This window comes from Exophiala oligosperma (genome assembly GCF_000835515.1).
Source record: "Exophiala oligosperma strain CBS 72588 unplaced genomic scaffold supercont1.3, whole genome shotgun sequence".
Classification (NCBI taxonomy): Eukaryota; Fungi; Ascomycota; class Eurotiomycetes; order Chaetothyriales; family Herpotrichiellaceae; genus Exophiala; species Exophiala oligosperma.
The window spans coordinates 3733072-3753106 of record NW_015622820.1 but is presented as its reverse complement, the minus strand read 5'-3'; the positions used below and the strand labels follow the sequence as shown (position 1 = coordinate 3753106).

At 50.7% G+C, this 20035-nt stretch overlaps 7 protein-coding genes across 7 annotated transcripts; 3 read left to right on the top strand and 4 right to left on the bottom strand.

Annotated features, from left to right (window-relative positions):
* The first annotated feature begins 69 nt into the window (after positions 1 to 69).
* On the top strand, positions 70 to 2671 carry PV06_04070 (uncharacterized protein). The gene is made up of 3 exons (XM_016404913.1): positions 70 to 1255; positions 1306 to 1597; positions 1658 to 2671. The coding sequence occupies exons 1-3, from the start codon at positions 572 to 574 to the stop codon at positions 2155 to 2157; spliced, it is 1476 nt and encodes a 491-aa protein (XP_016265918.1). The 5' UTR covers positions 70 to 571; the 3' UTR covers positions 2158 to 2671.
* A 281-nt stretch (positions 2672 to 2952) lies between these two features.
* PV06_04069 (uncharacterized protein) lies at positions 2953 to 5128 on the bottom strand. Its single transcript, XM_016404912.1, has 4 exons — positions 4725 to 5128; positions 4134 to 4625; positions 3522 to 3987; positions 2953 to 3449 (listed from the first exon to the last, which is right to left on the bottom strand). Exons 1-4 carry the CDS (start codon positions 5001 to 5003, stop codon positions 3232 to 3234), a joined length of 1455 nt encoding a protein of 484 aa, XP_016265917.1. The 5' UTR covers positions 5004 to 5128; the 3' UTR covers positions 2953 to 3231.
* A 787-nt stretch (positions 5129 to 5915) lies between these two features.
* On the top strand, positions 5916 to 8124 carry PV06_04068 (uncharacterized protein). Its single transcript, XM_016404911.1, has 3 exons — positions 5916 to 6411; positions 6462 to 7389; positions 7441 to 8124. The coding sequence occupies exons 1-3, from the start codon at positions 6096 to 6098 to the stop codon at positions 7466 to 7468; spliced, it is 1272 nt and encodes a 423-aa protein (XP_016265916.1). The 5' UTR covers positions 5916 to 6095; the 3' UTR covers positions 7469 to 8124.
* Positions 7494 to 8210, bottom strand: PV06_04067 (uncharacterized protein). The gene has a single exon (XM_016404910.1). It carries the CDS (start codon positions 8107 to 8109, stop codon positions 7582 to 7584), a length of 528 nt encoding a protein of 175 aa, XP_016265915.1. The 5' UTR covers positions 8110 to 8210; the 3' UTR covers positions 7494 to 7581.
* Positions 8211 to 8383: 173 nt separating this feature from the next.
* PV06_04066 (uncharacterized protein) lies at positions 8384 to 11456 on the top strand. Its single transcript, XM_016404909.1, has 2 exons — positions 8384 to 10632; positions 10682 to 11456. The coding sequence occupies exons 1-2, from the start codon at positions 8485 to 8487 to the stop codon at positions 10868 to 10870; spliced, it is 2337 nt and encodes a 778-aa protein (XP_016265914.1). The 5' UTR covers positions 8384 to 8484; the 3' UTR covers positions 10871 to 11456.
* Positions 11457 to 11701: 245 nt separating this feature from the next.
* On the bottom strand, positions 11702 to 14823 carry PV06_04065 (uncharacterized protein). The gene is made up of 8 exons (XM_016404908.1): positions 14618 to 14823; positions 14144 to 14512; positions 13866 to 13893; positions 13722 to 13785; positions 13559 to 13638; positions 13286 to 13457; positions 13167 to 13207; positions 11702 to 13087 (listed from the first exon to the last, which is right to left on the bottom strand). Exons 1-8 carry the CDS (start codon positions 14668 to 14670, stop codon positions 11837 to 11839), a joined length of 2058 nt encoding a protein of 685 aa, XP_016265913.1. The 5' UTR covers positions 14671 to 14823; the 3' UTR covers positions 11702 to 11836.
* A 109-nt stretch (positions 14824 to 14932) lies between these two features.
* PV06_04064 (uncharacterized protein) lies at positions 14933 to 18871 on the bottom strand. Its single transcript, XM_016404907.1, has 12 exons — positions 18520 to 18871; positions 18454 to 18466; positions 18365 to 18400; positions 18243 to 18304; positions 18083 to 18186; positions 17955 to 18032; positions 17040 to 17905; positions 15910 to 16809; positions 15771 to 15857; positions 15589 to 15721; positions 15414 to 15536; positions 14933 to 15365 (listed from the first exon to the last, which is right to left on the bottom strand). The coding sequence occupies exons 1-12, from the start codon at positions 18702 to 18704 to the stop codon at positions 15265 to 15267; spliced, it is 2688 nt and encodes an 895-aa protein (XP_016265912.1). The 5' UTR covers positions 18705 to 18871; the 3' UTR covers positions 14933 to 15264.
* Between the last annotated feature and the right edge of the window lie 1164 nt (positions 18872 to 20035).

The following is a 20035-nucleotide window of genomic DNA, read 5'->3' as shown; positions in this document are numbered from 1 at the left end:
CTCTACTCACTGCCTGAGGAACACAGACAATACTCGTATATGCACATCCGTACTCTCGTCTACATTCATCATCTGAGACAACAACCTTTGGTGCAACAGATTCTCTGGCAGTTTGGTCATCGTGTGAGGAGACTCGGGCCTGTCGAGAATCGTAAGCGTTTCAAGTAGCCGCCTGTTGCAGATCCCGCCCCCATGCGGGAAACGCCTTGACCTGACGTCGCCCTCGTGAACAGCAAACAATCTCAAAAACCTGCCCAACAAACCTGTTGTCAACGATCCAGCCACTGCAGCCTCCAAGACATTGCATTGTCCTTTTTTCATAGCGACGCCAGAGGCTGTCGAGGCAGGCAGAGCTACGAGTCTTTGCCCTGATTACACTCCGGTTCAATCAGCGGCGGGCCGTCGACGCTGATTCAGGCCGCCGCGCAAGATTCGACGCCCCTCTGATTGGCATCACTTTTACAGGCGCTTGTGCTTTGTACCTGATAAAAGACCTACGACCGTGTCTCCGAACTCCTCGGCGTTCCCTCCCCTCCACTCGGCACCGGTCGTTGCCAGCCTCACTACGGTCATGTCGTCCCCAGTGCCGCTTCTTCGGGCCCCCGTCCCTGGTGGACGGAGTCAAAGCGGTACCCGAACCCCTCGACTGACACTTGGAATCCCTCCATCACCGAACGCAAGACCAGTGACCAGCGAGGGCGAATCGACAAGTGAAATCCCACGGTTCAGCCTGGCTGCGAAGGGTCCGCCAAAGTTATCACTCGCTACGCCGATGGGAAGCCAAGGGTCCATTCAAGAAGGTGGAACAAACCTGAGACCACAGATACAGCCACTGAACATCAGTGCTGTCAACAACAATGATGGCGGGAGTCGGCCAAGAGGAGACAGTTTCCACAACGCAAGTGTACCAGGCTCGGCCTCATCATCTACATACTCAGCCCTGTCCTTCGCCATGCAGGGAAGGACAGGCAGTACACCGGATCCATCCTCTGCCATCAGTTCTATCTACTCCGAGGCTAGCATAGGCGGCACCTCCATGGAACGCGAGTCGAGCATGGGTGGGTTGTCAATCGATTTCGAGAAACTCAGCATTGAGAAAGGGAGACCACTGGATGTTGAGGATCTGGACGATGAAGGATGGGGAGCAGCAAGTGATCAGAAAAAAATCATTGAGCTTGGCTCGCTGGGTGAGGGTGCAGGTGGTGCAGTCACTCGATGTAAGCTCGAAGGTGGAAAGACAATATTCGCACTCAAGGTATGGCAGCGTCTTTTTCCTCCCCAGAACACCGTGGCTGACAAGAGCAGATCATCACAACAAGCCCAGATCCGGATGTTAAGAAACAAATCCTGCGAGAGCTGAAATTCAACAAGAACTGTACTTCGGAATATATTTGCCAGTACTACGGTGCGTTCATGGACAAATCGTCGAGTACGATATCCATAGCCATGGAGTTCTGCGAAGGCGGAAGCCTCGACAGTGTCTACCGTGAGGTGAAAAAGCTTGGAGGTAGGACCGGTGAGAAGGTGCTTGGAAAGATCGCCGAGGGTGTTCTACACGGCCTCACATATCTCAACAGCAGAAAGATCATACATAGAGGTGAGTGACTGACCAGCATCAGTGCTCTTGTGCTCCCTTACCGTGAGGCTGACTTCTCAGACATCAAACCATCAAATATACTGCTCTGCCGCAATGGCCAGGTCAAACTCTGCGACTTTGGCGTCAGTGGTGAATTTGGCACGAAAGGAGATGCCAACACCTTTATCGGCACGTCGTACTATATGGCCCCAGAACGGATACAAGGGCAATCTTACACCATCACATCCGACGTGTGGTCACTCGGTGTGACGCTACTCGAGGTGGCACAACACCGATTTCCATTCCCGGCCGACGGCACCGAAATGCAACCTCGGGCGGGTCTGATCGACCTGCTCACGTACATTGTCGCCCAACCCATACCGAAGTTAAAGGACGAGCCTGAAAACGGCATCAAGTGGTCCGACATGTTCAAATACTTTATCGAATGTTGTCTGGAGAAGGATCCGAATAGAAGAGCGACACCCTGGAGAATGTTGGAGCATCCTTGGATGGTCGAGATGAAGGCCAAAAAAGTCAGCATGTCGACATTCCTCTCACAGGTCTGGGACTGGAAAGATTGAAGGTTCCCGGAGGGTATTTGGTGGCAACGATTTGACTTCTTTCGAACGAAAGGCGCCCTGCGTGTGTAGCAGTACGGCTGTGGCATGGATGCACACATCGAAGCTGGCCGACAGGATCGACAGAGATTTAATATGGGGGGGGATTACTTCGACAGAGAGTTCACTTTCGAACAGAGTGAGCTAATGAGGGGATGTCCAGAGGGGGAGGAAACTGGGGGAGCATGTTTGCAAATGACCACACCCGGGTTTCAAAAGTAGCTGGGAGCTCGCTATTGGACTCCTGGAGGTATGAGAAGATTCATGAAAAACTTTGACTACTAGGTAGCTTGGCCCTGTGGCAGCTTTTTGGAACCGAACGGGCTGAAGGGGCTATAGCTACATCCTGTGCTATGGGGAGTAATGGGCCCATGAATGGTGTACGTATGGACGTTTGGTACGGTATGGATAATGACAAGCAAAGAGACAGTAGTGATTGGCAAGGGCATGTTTCTTTTATTTTTAAACAAAAATAGCGAAAATCTTCATCTTGCTCGCAACAGACCTTTTGGGTAACTATCCATATAGTGGGACGAAAGAATTTGAATTTGAATCAACCCATTTCGGACGTCGACTTCTCATTGAGGATTGTGACGCCGGGAGTACGTTTTGAGCGAGAAATGTTTACGATGGTACCTAGGCACTCAGTAGGTACCTGGCTATTCCATGACGCTTCATCGATCTCGGTAGAGAAAAAGAATGTGAAAGACAAGGGAGAGGGAGGGAGAGAGAGACCGGACCGGGACAATGATTGTCATACGCTCCGCAAACGTGAGGTAAATAGATTCTTGTAGGTAGTTTTCACTCTCTTTCTTCTCCTCCTCCTCCGCGGTCGAGTTTCAGCTTTCTTGAAGGCGTCAAGCAGAGGAAGTCGTCGCTGCCACTACCAGTACACAAATACTCTACGGTGTGGTACATGGTACCAGTGTGTACGTACGTGACCTTTGTCGATGTCCATCGTAAAACAAGAGCGACACATATTTTGCCCTCCGACAAGATTCTCGCTCGCCTCCGTGGTTTCGTGGAAGTTGTTTTGGCCTACGTCGAAGGAACCTCCATGTTGATGGTGATTGTCTTTGCGTGCAAGTAACCCCTCAGACCTTCGTAACCACCCTCGCGGCCGTAACCACTTTGCTTGACACCGCCAAAGGGGGTCTGTGGAGACGTCTTGTATGCCTGGTTGACACCGACGTTGCCCGCCTCGATCTTTGATGCCACTCGCAACGCTCGAGGGATGTCGGAAGTGAAGACGGAGGCTGTTGAGGATTTCATCAGCTGAGCAAAGAGGAAAAGACGAAAACCCCAGAAAGGAAAGCAAAGAAACTCACATCCGAGACCATAGGTGGTGTCGTTGGCGATAGCAATGGCTTCTTCCTCCGTCTTGAAAGTTCTGACGGCAATGACTGGCCCAAAGATTTCATCCGTAAACACACGACTCTTGACGTCCGGGTTTAGGAGGACTGTGGGCTGGACGAATGTTCCTTTGTCTCCCATGCGGCCTCCACCGCTCACGATTTGGATCCCTTCATTCTTGCCGTCGGTCAAAAATCCCATGACCCTCTCGAATTGCTTCTTGTCGGCCAAGGGACCAAACGCAGTGTCGGCCAGTGACGGATCACCCATCTTCTTCGCGGCGTCGTCAAAGGCCTTTTTGACAGCCTCGATGAACTTGGGGGCGATGCCTTCCTGTACGAGAACCCTCGAAGATGCAAAGCACACCTGCCCAGAGTTCCGTAGGAAACCAGTGGCGTTGTGTAACACGGCGTTGTCGAGATTGGCATCATCAAATATCAACTGTAGAAATGTTAGTACGTTCTCTGTATGCAAGCCGCCGGAACAAGTTCAAGACTTGAGGGGGGGGTGGGGGGATGGCGGAGATGGTGCCTCGAGGAACCACAAGTACGATGCTTCTGGTTGCAAGTGCACACAAGTCAACTTACCGCTGGTGACTTTCCTCCTAGTTCAAGAGACACATGCTTCATGTTTGATTTAGCCGCCGCAATCTGCACAGCCCTGCCGCCAGCAGCCGACCCAGTGAAGGCAATCTTTGCAATTTCCATGTGTGATGCCAGTACGGCACCGGTAGGAGCAGCGCCGGTGACGATGTTGATCACTCCAGGCGGGAATCCGGCTTCTTTGATCAAGTCGCCGTACGCAGCGGCACCGAGTGGTGATTTCTCCGATGACTTGAAAACAAACGTGTTCCCAGCGGCAAGGGCAGGGGCCATCTTCCACGCAGCTAGGACATGCGTGCCGTTCCACGCGGAGATGCCGGCGCATACACCCAATGGCTCGTAGGAAACGATCTTGTACGAGCCATCGCCTTCAGGAGGGTAAGACTCGCCGGCGACCTTGCCAGCCAGCCCGGCATAGTACCGCCAGGTGGCACATGCTCCAGCGACGAAGCCCTTGGCCAGTGTGATCGGTTGACCCTATCAGATTCGTCAGATACTTGCACCTCTATTCGGATTCAACACAGTGAATCTGCGTTGGATCTGGTATTGAGGAACTGGAAAACGACATGTCCTTACCATGCACATGCTTTCGAGTTTGCCCAATTTCTCGGCATTGGCTTCGAGCAGATCGGCAAACTTCAGCATCAATTTGGCTCGTTGCACCCCTGGTGTTGCTGACCAGCTCGGGAAGGCCTTCTTGGCTGCGGCAACAGCACGGTCAACGTCTGCTTCGGACGCGATTTGGACCTTGTCGGTGACGACTGAGTCATCGTTTGGACTGTAGATCGTCAACGTCTCGCCAGACGACGACGGGACGTACTCGTTGTTGATGAAAAGATTGGTTTGGAGAGACATGGTGTTCTGGACGTGATGCTATTGGAATCTTTACTTGTGTTGCAAAGTACATGACGAAACGTCTTGGGCCCCCAGCAACTTATATACGTCAAGGCTACGGGCTGGGCTGAGGAGTTTGATCCTCCTCAGTGGTTTCCTCGGTCCATGCAAGGGAATCTCTACCACGATCCCCGCACCAAACTGCCCGTATGAAGGCGTTGGCTAATAATTCGAGGTGGAGAAAACCGCCGATGTTGTGTTGACTTATGGCGGAAATGTACCGTTGTCGTTCTTTGACCATGATCAAATCTGATTCTACGGCCCGGAGATTCTTCTTCAAGTCTGTATGTACAATCTTCGAGTGATGCAATCTGATCTGGTTGTTCAGTGAGGCCTTCGCAAGGCAATGGTCACGATAATCTCCCATTCCAAGAATGCCGGAGGGAGGTTTTTGGGGCTGTATGTATCCTAATGAATTTTCATTGATTCCAAATTGTCCGGCAAGGGGCAATTACATAGAATGGGAATTCGCATATCTGTATGCATAGGCAAGCGAGTGAACTGGTAGATGTCATACGGTGCCCCAGGTTTCACAAATAGTTAGTAGTCGGGACTAAAAGAAAATCAGTGTCTCCAATACGAGCGCCAGGCTTTGGAAAGGTCAAGCCAGGTCAATGCATCAGTCCATCGGCTCTCTGTCTGATGCGAAATGATGCACACGGTGCAGTGCACGTACAGCCGAGAAAGTAGCTTGTTGATGCTTGTTGCAGCCTCGCCAGTCAGATGGTTCAAGGCTGATGAGGCTGACAGACCAACTTACAATATGCTCGGCAGGTCGGAAGTGCTAAACCCCTTACAAAGCACTAAATCAGCCACTAACCAAGTAATTCCCATTGCATTGCATCGCCTGCGCATTGTGTTTACACGGCGATCATTCAACACCATTCATACTCAGATTGCTTACACAGATCAATTGAACTTCTAGTCCTTATTACTTGTATCGCCATGCATATCTAGACGAGTCCATCGCCAGTCAGCCTCCCGGCATGTTCTGCATAGCCCATCGCGGTTGAGGCCTCCCCTCGACACGATTCCTTCTCTCAGACACATGCGATGGCAGAACCAGGATTCCCATGGACTGCTCAGACACGGGATTCGCAGAAGGAAGAGACAATTTCACCGAGCGACACCCTAGACCCCTCGCATGTAGCCCAGCAGGAGGTCGTCCCTGGCGCCGAGAACAGGGCCAGCACTGCTGATCATCAACCTCAGCTCAAGAAACCCAACAATTCTCAGTGCAAACGCCGCAACGGCTCTGTGAAGGGTCCGCATCGTGTAATACCAACCATCAGCGGCATTGCAGCTGATTCTTCGACGACCAACACCAACCAGAAACCGGGCACACCCCTCCCCGTCCGGACCATCCCTGGTGTGTATTCTCTTCCCTCTTGTCCAAGTTCACCTTTGACCCTTTGGTAGCGTGGGTTCGAGACGCAGAAGAAAGCGATCTTGACGATCCCCAGTTTGAGGCTCTCGACTCTCCCGTTGCTGCCCTCGTCGCACAGCACAATCACAGTCCCGCCACCACTCGGCACCCCAACGTACAGAGCAGGCATCCACATCGCAACGGGCATGTGATATCTGCAGGGCATGTCCGACCCGAACGAACATCGAGATGGGTTTCGTTTGCACGAGCAAGTGCATACCCCAGAGAGACATTCGAGGGTGAAAAGGTGGACGCCGAATATCTCAACGAACATTTCACCGACTATTCCAGGCCTTGGTTAGCCGGGCACGAGGACGATCTCGAAGATGGGAGCAGCCGCTACAGGGCGTTCCGTCGCAAGAGGAAGATATGGTACAAACGGGCACAGTTCACGATCTTACGGAACCCTTTCATCCCACTCGCCTTCAGGCTGACCATCTTCGCCTTTGCGTTCGTGGCACTGGGCTTGGGTACCTCAATATACCATTCAACGAACAGAATCGTCGAATGCATCGATCAAAATCCGCGAGATGAGGCTTGTCGGAACCTCGTCGGCAACTCGGCCACAAAATACTATCAAGATCCATCCGGACTCATGGCTATGATTGTCGATGCCATAGCGGTGGCTTACACCTTGTACATCACCTACGATGAGTACTTCTCCAAGCCACTCGGCCTTCGACCGGCTCGGGCCAAAGTACGCCTGGTCCTTCTTGATCTGTTTTTCGTCGTATTTCAATCAGCCAATCTTGCCCTGAGTTTTGAATCCTTAGCCGTCGACCAAGGCGCCTGCAAAGTCGGAAGCGTACCGTATACGTCCCCGAGATTTGACACTGTGTGCTCCAAAGAACGGGCGCTGAGTGGAGTCCTTTTGGTCTCCTTGGTGGCCTGGTTGATGACCTTTTCCATCAGTGTTTTGAGGTACGTTTTCATGCACATTGGGTGTGAGTATGGAATGCTGACGTATTGCAGATTGGTGGAGAGAATCGACACAAAGTAACGAAGACAGAATAGCGGAAAAAATCTTGTTTCACTCGTGTAGCAATACTGACGACCTGAACGAATTTCTTTTCTTTCCTTCTAATGAACACCGCAACCGGCCCAGCACCTCCATCATACATTCAGGCTTGGCCCATCATCACCATAAATCGGATCTTTCTCGAACCACCCAAGGTCTTTAATCGCTTTGACCTTGTTTCGTTCCCCTTCTCGCCCATAACACATGTCCCAACTCTTACCGAAAGGATAAGAGCCCACCATCTGAAAACCGCCATAATCCTCGAGTAATCGGTGACCAACACCGGCTGGAACAATCACCACATCGCCCTTTTCTAGCACAGGCTCGAACCTAGCCTCATTGTGCTCTCCTCCAAAACAACACTTAGCTGAACCGGATGCTATACTGAGAACCTCATGAGTGGTTGAATGGAAATGTGTTTCCCTGAACATCGTATACTCCCATTGTGGAGAGACGACCCCGACTGCTCGAAGATGAGCTTTAATTTGTGACGCGGAGGCTGATGGGAACGCAGAGTGATAGATCATCAAGGGTTTGCCTTGGATCGAAGTGTTAGGGATACCCTTGTAGGCAGGAATCTGGTGTGAGGATACTCGTAAAGCGTTCAATGGCGCAATAGTCATCTTTTTCAACAAAGCCTGCGCAGGTGCTGAGTTCCCGCTTTGCTTTGCGATGCGAATTTGTGTCAAATCTTCACAATCAATTCAAACGTAGAGAAGCAACGAGTACCCTGTAGTTGGTTGTCTTCGCATTCACATTCACCTTAATGTTGACCAGGAACGCGTATCGCCTCAAGTGACGTCATGTTCACGTGCACAACGGCGAAGTGAACTGACAACTTAGTCATTCCGCTGGCTGGCGCTGCCTGCGCTGCGCTATGGACATTGATGGCCTATGGACCGACGATTTGTCTGGCCCTGCGTACTTTCAGCCATCCCATTCATTTCTCTCGTTTCTAGAGTCAACTCAGTCTTGATATCATCGTCTGACCCAAGAACATGGCGCCTCCTGTGGGCACGCCTTTGGCAACGGCCACGACCCCCAGTTCAAGGGCTCGAGATGATCTCAATTCAACCTGGACCTACCTTCAGAGCAACCTGGATAATGTCATGACTAAGTTGCAAGAGGGTCTTGACATGAAGACGTACATGGGTGTCTACACAGCAGTACACAATTTCTGTACTTCTCAAAAAGCAACGCCTCAACCCCAGGGGTCGTTGCCCACTCTCAGTCAACAACACCGTGGTGCTCACCTCCTGGGTGAGGAACTGTACACTCTCCTAGGTCAATACCTCAGCGAGCACCTTCGGGAAGTGCTAAAGAACTCCGAATCTCATACCGACGAGGCCCTTCTTACGTTCTACATTCGGGAGTGGAAGAGGTACACGGATGCCGCGAAGTACAACAACCATCTATTCCGCTACCTCAACCGTCACTGGGTGAGGAGAGAGATCGACGAGGGTAAGAAGAATGTCTACGACGTCTACACTCTACATCTGGTCAAGTGGCGGGATGATTTCTTCAAGGCTGTGGAGGCAAAAGTTATGCACGCTGTCCTGCGTCTCGTTGAGAAGCAGCGAAACGGCGAAACAATCGATCAGATGCAGATCAAGGCTATCGTGGACTCTTTCGTATCACTTGGGCTGGATGAGCTCGACAGCACAAAGTCAACGCTCGATGTCTACCGTCTCTATTTCGAACGGCCCTTCATCATTGCGACCAAGGCCTACTACACAAACGAGTCAAAACGCTTCGTCGCAGAAAACAGTGTGGTAGAGTACATGAAAAAGGCGGAGGCCAGACTTGAGGAAGAAAAGGAACGCGTCAATATGTACTTGCACCCCGACATCATGAAGAAGCTGATGGAAACCTGCAACGAGGCACTCATCAGCGCACACTCCGTACTCTTGAGAGACGAGTTCCAGGTCCTCCTTGACAACGAACGCACCGAAGACCTTGCCAGGATGTACAAGCTTCTTTCGCGAATAAAGGATGGGCTTGATCCTCTCCGCAATCGCTTCGAGAATCACGTTCGCAAAGCAGGCACAATTGCGGTTGAAAAGGTGGCAGCCAACGGTGAGAATTTCGAGCCCAAAGTCTACGTCGATGCTCTGCTTGAGATTCATGGCAAGTACCAACAGCTTGTCAATGTGGCCTTTAATGGGGAGTCGGAGTTCGTACGCTCTCTCGACAACGCCTGTCAAGACTTTGTCAACCACAACCATGTTTGCAAAAACAACACCACCAGATCTCCTGAATTGCTTGCCAAATATGCAGACCAGTTGTTGAAGAAAGGAGCCAAGGCGGCCGACGAGTCCGAACTCGAGGAGTTGCTTGTCCAAATTATGGTTGTCTTCAAATACATTGAAGACAAGGATGTTTTCCAGAAGTTTTACTCTCGCATGTTGGCCAAGCGTCTTGTCCATACAAGTTCCGTATCGGACGATGCCGAGACCAGCATGATCAGCAAGTTGAAGGAAGCCTGTGGTTATGAATACACCAACAAGTTACAACGCATGTTCCAAGATGTTCAGATCTCCAAAGATCTCAATACATCGTACAAAGACTGGCATGATAAGATCCTGGAAGATAGTGATGAGAAACGGACTGTCGACTCTACATTCCAGATCCTCGGTACTGGCTTCTGGCCTCTGAACGCACCAAACACGCCATTTGCTCCACCGGCTGAAGTCAACAAGGCTGTCGAATCATTCACTCGCTTCTACGATTCAAAACACAATGGCCGCAAATTGACATGGCTGTGGCAATTGTGTAAGGGAGAGATTCGAGCCAACTACATCAAAAGTCAGAAGGTACCATACACCTTCCAAGTGTCTACGTATCAGATGGCCATCCTCCTGCTGTTCAATGACTCTGACAAGCTTGATTTCTCCGACATCAAAGAAGTCACTAAATTGACAGACGAAAACCTGGAGCCTGCGCTTGGTATCCTCTGCAAAGCTCGTGTGCTCTTGCCCAGTCCAGAAGACGGCAAACCTGTTGCGGGAACTAGTTACACCTTGAACTACAACTTCAAGAACAAGAAGGTCAAGATCAACTTGAACATCAATCTCAAATCTGAACAGAAGACCGAGTCGGATGAAACTCACAAGACGATCGAGGAGGATCGAAAGTTGCTGCTTCAGGTATGTTCATTTTTCTCTGTATTGTTGGTGCTGCGCTGACCATGTCTAGGCCGTGATTGTTCGTATCATGAAAGGTCGCAAGAAGCTCAAGCACGTCCTTCTGGTCGAAGAAGTCATCAATCAGGTCAAGAATCGATTCCCACCCAAAATTCCCGACATCAAGAAGAACATCGATGCACTTATGGAGAAAGACTACATTGAGCGCCTTGATAACGACGAGTTGGCTTACATTGCCTAACTTTTATTTCTTAGCAAGCGGGTCTTTATGAGATATCTCGGTGGCAACTATTCCATAACTCATCAAATGAGATAGGGTTTTCTTGCTGAAATTGGACGTGTCAGAGAGTGGGGTTCCTTCTTGCTGCAATCGGCGTGGAGGAAAAAGGAGTAACTACCTCGTCAATGATGCGAGGACAGGGGAATCAGTCTGGGCTGGGCGTTCCTTGTATTGCATTGCATACGGACTCCGCCCGTGTAACACACATTTGGGTGCTTTTTCTTGCGCCTGTTTCGTTCCAACATTCTCGCTCGCCGAGACAGGGGAAGAAGGCAGGAGAAAATAAACACCGAGACGAATTCACGATGCATGATGATACCGTTCACCAGGGTTCGCAGATAGCACACATTCTTTGTATTGAGGGTCTGGCCAGGTGAGAGGCAGTTATCAGAAGGGCCTTGAGTTAGAGGGAGCGAGAAGTGGCATTGCCTTTTGCAGACTCCCCCCTTCCAGTCCATCTCCCAACGTCTCAATCTGGACAGGGTCAAAAGAGCTGAAGCATTGGTTGATTAGATCGAAGAGTGACAATGACATTCGAATGACATGATCGTTCTTTGTTTTCCCCGTGTTTTTCTCTTGTTCTCGTTGCCCCCCAAGTCAGAAGATGAAAAAAAATTGTGCAGAAAGTGTCGCTTTACACTCGTGGATGCAAACGTGTACGTCCTCGTACACCTCGGGTGGGGGAGCTGTGTCTGATCAGATAGCTTCAAGAGATGCATGGCTCTGATAGACAAGTCTCGAGCGACACTTGAGTCGTCGATGGATTGGCTCATGGGCTTCATTCTATTCGGGTTTGGTTTGGTTTGGTTTGGTTTGGTTTGGGTTTTCTCGTGCCAAAAAAGAAATCCCTCACGACCAAGCTTGCAAGAAGAGGTTTGTTTTAGTCCATCTGTCAAGGACCGGAGCTTCTGTTCCGGTTTGTCCTCCCTAGTTTTCCCCTTTAGCAGCAGTAGGCACTCCCGTCGCCGCCGTGGTTGTCGCCGTCGTGGGAGTAGGCGTTGTGCTCGTACTCGTGCTCGCGGGTGCACTCCCGCCTCCTCCTCCTCCTCCTCCTCCTCCAACACCTCCCCTGCCCTGTTGCATACGATCCTTTGCCCAACTACCCCAACTGCTCAGGTAGGCACCCGCCTTCGCTGCGTTCTCCTTGGCGGACGCTTGAAGTTGGGCCGTGTCGACGTTTGGTCTCTGCAACTGTACCTTGGATGCTCGGTCACGGAATGAAGTGGCCCAACCGGCGCCGCCGCCGCCGCCTCCTGTCGAACCAGATCCGGAACCAGAAACGGAACCTGTCCCTACTGTTTTGGCAGATGATGACGATGACGACTCCTTTTCCAAACCGTCATTCTCCTTGCCACCACTAACCTCCAAACTATCTCTCGAACCACCACCACCACCACCACCACCGCGGTTTCCACTAGTACTTCTTCCACCACCGACCTTTCTACGTTGTTCGACTTCGGCCCAAAACCTGACCACCCTCTCTCGTCCGACGGCAAAGGTCTTGCCGAGCTGTTCCCTGCCTTCCCTCATCCGTTCGTCGAGGTGGAGTTCGGCGAGGTTCTGCTGTAGGCGCCTCTGGACGTCCTCGACGCCCAGACCTCCGGCGGTCGGGTGGCGAGGCTCGATGATGTCGAAAATCCGGTTCCCTCGGGTCAACCGGTCAAACAGTTCGAAATTGTGCGTGCTCCTCCAGATGGCCAGGAACTCGGGGTTGAAGTCCGTCGCCGTGTCTCCCGGGTCCGGGTAGTGCTCGGTGTTGGTGACGGAAGCGGGGATCCCGGCCTCTGTCTGCATGGACTCGTGGTAGACCTGGTAAGCCATGCTACTCAACAAGCCGAGGATGTACTCTTCGAACTGCAGGCGGATGGCGTCCTCGGACCCGGCGTATCCCATGTTCTTCGGTCGACTGGGGTTCTCCGGGTCCCACGTGTCCAACACGGTTTGAGTCAAGAAGTCGATCCACCGCCGGTCGGCCGCCGACAAGGTCAACGCCGTCCGCAGAGAAGGGGACGTGACGGTGATGCTGTTGGATTCGTCCAGGTTGATCAGTATGTCGCTGTACTTTTCCTTTTGCTGCAGCAGCAACGAATTCGTGGATCCGACGACGTAGGACTTGGTGTCATAATCGGCGAGGATGTCGAGTTGTTGAAGGGGCGTGTAGGGGCCGAAGAAGGATCCCTTGACACTACCGTCAGCACAATGCACACGCCGCGCAGTACACAAACGGGACGGTCTGGTCGTGGATATCTCGTCTTACCTTGCCAAAGATTTGTAAAGGTAGACCCATATAAGACAATACTGGCGAACGAGTTAGAACGGTACAGATATAAAGATTTCAATCTCGAGAGAAGGCATGATGGGGTGTGTTTTGCGCACATGAATTCCTGTCACTCGTCCTCAGCGTGACCGCTCTCTTTGTGTTTTGTGAGTAAGAGTCCAAATTCGGATCGGCCGCGTCCTGGAGATTTCTGATCAAGCCTGGGATGAGAGAGACGAGGGCGAATTGCATCATGCAAAGTCTTTCACATTTGGATCCGAAGAATAGCATCTGAGGAGTATTAGATTAGTATTCGCGATCAGAACAGCCTCTCTCTCGTGTTTACCCCCAAGTGGGATCAAGGCCTTTTGACAAGTGGTAGTAACACTCACTTTCCGTTGCAGAAGAAGGCATTTCACCAGGGCAAGGGTCTGGTGCCTAAACTCGTAAATCATTTCTCGCAGTGATAGTCCTGTACAACAAGAAGAACAGAAATAGTGTCAGAAAATGCAAAAGGTTTGTAAACAAGGAGGGCGGCTGACGGATGACTCTTACCAAAATAATGATCATTGCCATCGTCGTGTACGGCCGGTGATCGTGCAAGACTCTCTTGGAATTCCTGAGACATGAAACAAACTTGATCAGCTCATGTTGTTCGTTGTCGTCAATGGTAGTCGTCCTGATGGTGGCTGTACCTACCTTTAGTATCGTAATGTCTGAAAAGTCCCTACATAGATTTTGACGAGTTAGTGACAAATACCTTGACCATAAGAAGAATGTATGCGAATCTCCCAAAGGAACCACAGAACCGGACCGTGAAAACGACCTTGCAATAATTCCTCGTGACAACAGTTCCCAACTGCTTCTCTGCTTCGACTCCAGCTCTCAAGGTAGTGCCTGGTACGTCAACCATGTAGGCACTCATGATCGTCGCTCACCCGAAAGAGGGCAGAAGGTAGGTCGGTCGACACACTTACTCCTGTTTGAACCAAGCGGCGGTGACGGCTCCCACTCGCTCCCTCAGCTCACCCATCCCTCGGGCCGTCGAAGTGATCACCACCACGGCTTTCTGGACGGTCGACCTGGTCACGTCGGCCGACCTTCGCTTCAACTTTTCCGACCGTATCTGTCGGGTACAGGATATTCCGAACAAGCTCGTCGCCCCGGCCTCGACTTCGGTTTCGGCCCCGCCGTCGGTTCCTCTGTTCAACAGCGTAAAGTATGAAAACTCCTCGGCCATGGCGTGCGCGCCGTCGGACAAGGCCATGAACGGCAAAAGTGACCAGTCGTTGCGCCTGCACAGCTCGACGCCGGCCGGATCTACCCAAAACTCGACTTCGGGTCCTCTGAAAATCCACGGGAGAGAGGGCAAGTCAGTAAAACAAATTAAACCATCGTTCCTCAATTCCTCAACGATCCTCCATGAAAAGTCGGTTTAAAAAAGAACATACCGTGCATGGTGAAAGTCAACCACCACGACTTGCGGCGGCGGCACGGCCGTCATTCTGATAATGTTGGATTTGGCTCTCAAGTTCAGTGCATGGCAACAAAGACGAGACACGAAGAAGGAGGGTATTCATCCAAACTCTTCCCAAAGCACCCAAGGTAGGTAGAAAGAGTCGATTTTGATAATTAATTAAAGATGCGCCTCAAAAACTGGGGGGGGTGACAGCAGAAACAACAAATTTATAAATAATCCTTGTAGTTTTATATTCACGAGACAAGAGCATAAATATAACGTCTGACAGAATTGGAGAAACGAAAAACACCGCCAAGTCTCCATGTTGTTACACGTCAGACACGTTATTTGTTGTCTTGGACATACTGAGATCTATCTTAAGTAAAGTGATCACATTGATGCTTGAGGCACACAGAGATTCTCTCGTTACCAAGCCTTGTCATTATCCATTTTAGTAATTTGACATCTTTGTAGAAGCCTGTCTAGAGTCTGGTCTTTCACACGACCCATGATTTTGTCCATATCCAGTATTTGTTCCTTCATGTTTTGCTCACCGCTCGACAGCGTTCTAAGACGCTTTCTGCAGCATCCCATTTTCAGCCTTCGAGTCAAGACTGATCATGACCAATATTATCCATTCTATTTTTCAAGCCCTGTTCTAGCTCGAACCTCGGCCTCCTCCTTGACGGCCAGAGGTTCAATGTTCCAAATGGAATCGGCATATTCATTGATGCATCGGTCTAGGGCAAAGTCAGCAGAAAGATCACGCCTCACAGATGTAGACATACCTGAAGTGAAGAAACCCATCCTAGCAACACTCTGAATCGATTTGCTGACCCATTTGTCTTGGTTCTTGTAAGATTCGTCGATGAGATCATGAGTCTTGCAGTAGCTGTCGAAATCGTCGCTCACTGGACGCTGGTTAGTAGTGTACGGATTAGGGCTCCAGAAGTTTGAGCTTACCAAGGTAGTAGTCTCCATGATCAACAATGGCACTGATAAGGGCTCCGAAAGCAGCTTCGTCGCCAAATGTACCAGACTTGATGCATTCAAAGACCTTGAGAAGCTCTGGGTTGACGCTATAGTCACCATAGAACTAAATCGGTCAGCAAGAGCGAGTATCCAGCAGATATGAGCAAACATACGTGATTGTGTCGGAGATCCTCTACGTCTTCAGCCAGGTTACCAAACAAAAACACATTCTCCTCCCCGATTTCACGAGTGATTTCAATCTAGGAGAGTTAGCCTTGGTCTTGTTAAGCTTGAACGTCGAAATCATCTCACATTGGCTCCGTCAAGCGTGCCGATGACCAAGCCACCGTTAAGGACAAACTTCATGTTGCTCGTGCCTGACGCCTCGGTACCTGCAGTGGAAATATGCTCGCTGATATCTGAAGCTGGAATGATGATCTCGGCCTTGCTGACGTTATAATCTTCGAGGAAAATGACCTTGAGCAAATCTCCGACGTCAGGATCCTTGTTGATCACCTCTCCCACCTTGTTGATCAAATGAATGATCGTCTTAGCCATCCAGTAACCCGGAGCAGCTTTGCCGCCGAAGATGGACACTCTGGGCGCGAGCTTCTTGCGCTCCTCGGGTGTCATGGATTTGATTGCCAGGTATCTGTGGATGACGCCGAAGATGTTGAGTTGCTGTCGCTTGTATTCGTGGATACGTTTCACTTGCACGTCGAAAAGTGCCTTGGGGTTGACACTAACGCCATTACTCTTGAGGATATGTTGAGCAAGTCTGACCTTATTGGCATATTTAATCTCGGCCCACTCCTTCTTGAATTCCTTGTCATCCACAAAAGGTTCAAGTTTGTTTAGGAGAGTCAAGTCCTTGAGGAACTCATAACTTCCGAGCTTGGAAGCAATGAGCTCTGATAGGCGTGGGTTAGCTTGGTGCAGCCATCGTCGAGGAGTGATGCCGTTGGTCACGTTGGTGAATTTATCTGGGCCGTAGACTTTGACAAAGTCCTTGAAGATAGTCGTCTTGATAAGGTCCGAGTGCAATTCGGCCACACCATTGACTTTGTGGGATCCGACAATGGCGAGATATGCCATTCTGACCATTTTGGGATTGGATTCTTCGATGATAGAAACTCTCGAGAGCATCTCTCGATCTTTGGGGAAACGTCGTTCAACAGTTTGAAGGAAGAACAGGTTGATATCGTAGATAATCTTGTTCCGTATGTTAGCAATGGCATTTAACATGGTTAACAGAACTAAACAGGATAGTTCGGTGGGATATCCAGCTTTCAGAAGATGTTCAGGCCTACTGCTTACGAGCAGCGGCTCGTGCACGGTGATTCTGAGCCCGACTGTTGGGAAACCCCTGAGAAAGAATGTCCAAGGTCTCTCGTGGAGGCTGCTAGGATGTATATGCAAGGAGGATTGGGGAGATTACTTACCTGCAGATGTCTGGGGAGTAGATTCTGGATAAGAGGGACAGACCACTTCTCCAAAGCCTCTGGGAGTACGGTGTGATTAGTGTATCCAAATGTTTTGGTGACAATGTCCCACGCAGCGTTCCATTCCAAACCTTCCTTGTCGATCAGGATTCTCTGAAGTTCAACGATAGCCAGAGTTGGGTGAGTGTCGTTGAGCTGAATGGCGACCTGATCCGGGAACTCTGACCACTTGCGCTGGGTCTTCTTGAATCTTCGGATGATATCATGAAGGGAGGCCGCACACCAGAAATACTGCTGCTTCAGTCGTAGCTCCTTACCTCGCTCCAGGTTGTCGTTGGGGTACAACACCGCAGAGATGGTTTCTGCGCGTTGCTGATCAGCCACGGCGCTCTCGTAGTCTCCGGAATTGAACTTGGCGAAGTCGAACTCTCCGCTGGACGCCTTGCTAGACCAAAGACGGAGGTTGTTGACAGTCGATGTACCATAACCGGGAACAGGGACGTCGTAGGCCACAGCTGTGACCATCTCCCCGTCCTGCCACGAGACAACTTGCTTGCCCTCGTCATCGGTGTACTTGTTGACCCAGCCGAAGAACTGGACGTCAACCGTCACGTCGTGTCGGGGGAACTCCCAAGGGTTGAAGTCCAGCCAGTAGTCAGGAATTTCGACCTGGTAACCGTTCTCGATCTCTTGCTTAAAGATACCGTATCGGTAACGCAGACCGTAGCCCCAGGCAGGATAGTTCAGGGAGGCCATGCTATCGAGGAAGCAAGCCGCAAGTCGACCGAGGCCGCCGTTGCCCAAGGCTGCATCGTGTTCCTGGTTGATGATGTCTTCAATTCGAAACCCAAGCTCATCCAGACCCTCTATCACTTGTGTCAGCTACTTCACATGCTCGGTGAAGACGTCGCTTACGTTTCGCCACATTTTTCAAGCCAACATTCAGCATAGCATTGTCCAAGGCTCTGCCCATGAGAAATTCGAGTGACAAATCTAAGCTTCGTCAGAAGGACTTGTTCATTCTGCGCCCATAAATCACGTACAGTAGATTCTCTTCTGATCGGCAAAGGTTTGCCGTTGTTGGGTCTTGTTCCAATCGATGATAAGGCGGTCTCGGAAGGCCAGGGCAGTGCCAGAGTACGCAGCTCTGTTTAGAATCTCGGTCAGAAGGGGATACAGGCAGATAATGGAGGTAGAACGTACAATTCATCACAGTTGAAGAGTGATCGTGCGAGTGTGGTCTCAATATGTCGGACACATTCAGCCTGCGGATGGAAGTCTTAGCCGGAGTCCTTAGGGCTCGCACAGAATGTTTCCTGGCTTACCTCAAAATCCTCCTTGGAGGTGAAGCCCTTGGGAGACTATGGGTGACAAGATTAGGAGTGTCGTAAATAGGTAAAGACATGTATCTCACGAATTTCCTCCAGCTACATTGCTTGTCAGTGGGAGGTTTTTGTACACTGGGAGTAGCATCACTTACGCCTCTCGCATATGCTCGGGAATGCTTGACTCGACAGCCTTGATATCACTGGCACCAAAACCCGTAGCAGTTCTCTTATGCTTGGGTCGAGAGAAGCCAGGGCCGACAGGACCTGTAAAGGTGGAAATGGGAGCTCCCATTGAGGGCTTGCGCTCCCGCGGCGGGGGAGCTGTCTCCGTGGCCATCTTGGGGAGAAAAGAAGGCGATGCACGGCACACAGGTAAGTGGGTTGTAAGGAGCAACTCAGGAACGATAGAAGGACGAGAAGGAATATGGTAGTTTAGTACGGCAAGTCACTGAGGGCAGGGGAAAGGGTTGCTGTGTTGTATATTGCAGAAAAGAGGAGGATGTGTTTTGGAATGGAAGATGACATGTGGTGCAGCATTGCAATAGCGACAACTTGGGGCCTTGCAAACGCCTCATACAGCTGCTCGTGCTCATTCCGGGATACTAGGCCTGCATTAGGCACTCCGCAATAGCGGGCCTGTCTTGTTTATGTCATGTCATTGTGCAGAATACGGGCAAGGCTAGTAATGCTGAGGGAGAGAAAGCCCATGCATCCGTCAGGTTACGACTGGCAGAGAATGCTCGAGGAGCAGCTCGTGTTGGAAGCGGTGAGTTTGAAGCTGGAGCTGTCCTCATTCTCCCCCCTGTCCTGTAGCTCGTACAATGCATTTCATCGAACAATGCCTCGATCGAGTGTTTCTGGAGAAATCGCATTCCATGCACATTTTAATGATAAATACCTTCTGTTATCGGTACCCCGCCTGCGCCCACTTTCATGGTGACCAGACCAACCTTCAGGAATGGCAACCTGGCCCTCAGAGAAGACACCCTCTTGTACTTGAATTTCATGTCTGTGCTGGACTTGGAAATGCCACGAACATGCTAATTGTCGAGTTCAAGCAATGCTCCCATAAAAACGAAGGCATCGCTGATAACACCAAGTTATGGACATACAATGCCTGGACAGATCCGCGGTGAGGAGGGGCAAGTAAAGTAGAGGTTGCACTTGTGGAGTATTAGCCGAGCATTCCGCCAACAAGCAAGCATTGCCGGCAGCCAGGATTACGGAGCCACGGGCTCTACCAGCCCTGGAGGAGTTCCCAAGACCTGCTGTAAGGGCTAGGGTGTAGTTAGGCTTCAATGGCCTAAACAAAAAATCATCACATTGCAGCCAGTGATGCCGGGTCTCGCTACACGTTGGTGCCTCAGGAAGCATCTAGGTAGGTAGGTAGGTATCCCCCTAAACTTCCAAGAGGGCTCTAACCAACAACGAGATACCGAGATACCGCCTCCAAATAGATACCTTAAGGTACCTACCTTATCCTACTGTACTCTGTCAGTCTGTACATATAAAACATGTCAAAAACGTAGCCTTGCGCGCCTCATCCTCTTATCGTCTGCCTCACACCACAACAGAATTAAACAAAGACACTCCATAAAATGATCCGTCTCATCCTTGAATTAATCGAAATGCGATCTCGTTATCATGCGTTGCAAGATAACCCGACTG

Coding starts and splice junctions, on each gene's coding strand:
- PV06_04065 (XM_016404908.1), bottom strand. CDS start 14,670: ATGACGGCCGTGCCGCCGCCGCAAGTCGTGGTGGTTGACTTTCACCAT. Junction 14,513..14,617: donor GTTGACTTTCACCATGCACG/GTATGTTCTTTT, acceptor GTGGATTTTCAG/AGGACCCGAAGTCGAGTTTT. Junction 13,088..13,166: donor CTTTACAAATCTTTGGCAAG/GTAAGACGAGAT, acceptor GGTAGTGTCAAG/GGATCCTTCTTCGGCCCCTA.
- PV06_04064 (XM_016404907.1), bottom strand. CDS start 18,704: ATGGCCACGGAGACAGCTCCCCCGCCGCGGGAGCGCAAGCCCTCAATG. Junction 18,305..18,364: donor CCTCCAAGGAGGATTTTGAG/GTAAGCCAGGAA, acceptor TTCCATCCGCAG/GCTGAATGTGTCCGACATAT. Junction 18,187..18,242: donor CTCTTCAACTGTGATGAATT/GTACGTTCTACC, acceptor GATTCTAAACAG/AGCTGCGTACTCTGGCACTG.
- PV06_04070 (XM_016404913.1), top strand. CDS start 572: ATGTCGTCCCCAGTGCCGCTTCTTCGGGCCCCCGTCCCTGGTGGACGG. Junction 1,256..1,305: donor AGACAATATTCGCACTCAAG/GTATGGCAGCGT, acceptor TGACAAGAGCAG/ATCATCACAACAAGCCCAGA. Junction 1,598..1,657: donor CAGAAAGATCATACATAGAG/GTGAGTGACTGA, acceptor CTGACTTCTCAG/ACATCAAACCATCAAATATA.
- PV06_04067 (XM_016404910.1), bottom strand. CDS start 8,109: ATGACTATTGCGCCATTGAACGCTTTACGAGTATCCTCACACCAGATT.
- PV06_04068 (XM_016404911.1), top strand. CDS start 6,096: ATGGCAGAACCAGGATTCCCATGGACTGCTCAGACACGGGATTCGCAG. Junction 6,412..6,461: donor CCCCGTCCGGACCATCCCTG/GTGTGTATTCTC, acceptor ACCCTTTGGTAG/CGTGGGTTCGAGACGCAGAA. Junction 7,390..7,440: donor TTTTCCATCAGTGTTTTGAG/GTACGTTTTCAT, acceptor GACGTATTGCAG/ATTGGTGGAGAGAATCGACA.
- PV06_04066 (XM_016404909.1), top strand. CDS start 8,485: ATGGCGCCTCCTGTGGGCACGCCTTTGGCAACGGCCACGACCCCCAGT. Junction 10,633..10,681: donor ATCGAAAGTTGCTGCTTCAG/GTATGTTCATTT, acceptor GACCATGTCTAG/GCCGTGATTGTTCGTATCAT.
- PV06_04069 (XM_016404912.1), bottom strand. CDS start 5,003: ATGTCTCTCCAAACCAATCTTTTCATCAACAACGAGTACGTCCCGTCG. Junction 4,626..4,724: donor AACTCGAAAGCATGTGCATG/GTAAGGACATGT, acceptor CGAATCTGATAG/GGTCAACCGATCACACTGGC. Junction 3,988..4,133: donor TAGGAGGAAAGTCACCAGCG/GTAAGTTGACTT, acceptor ACATTTCTACAG/TTGATATTTGATGATGCCAA.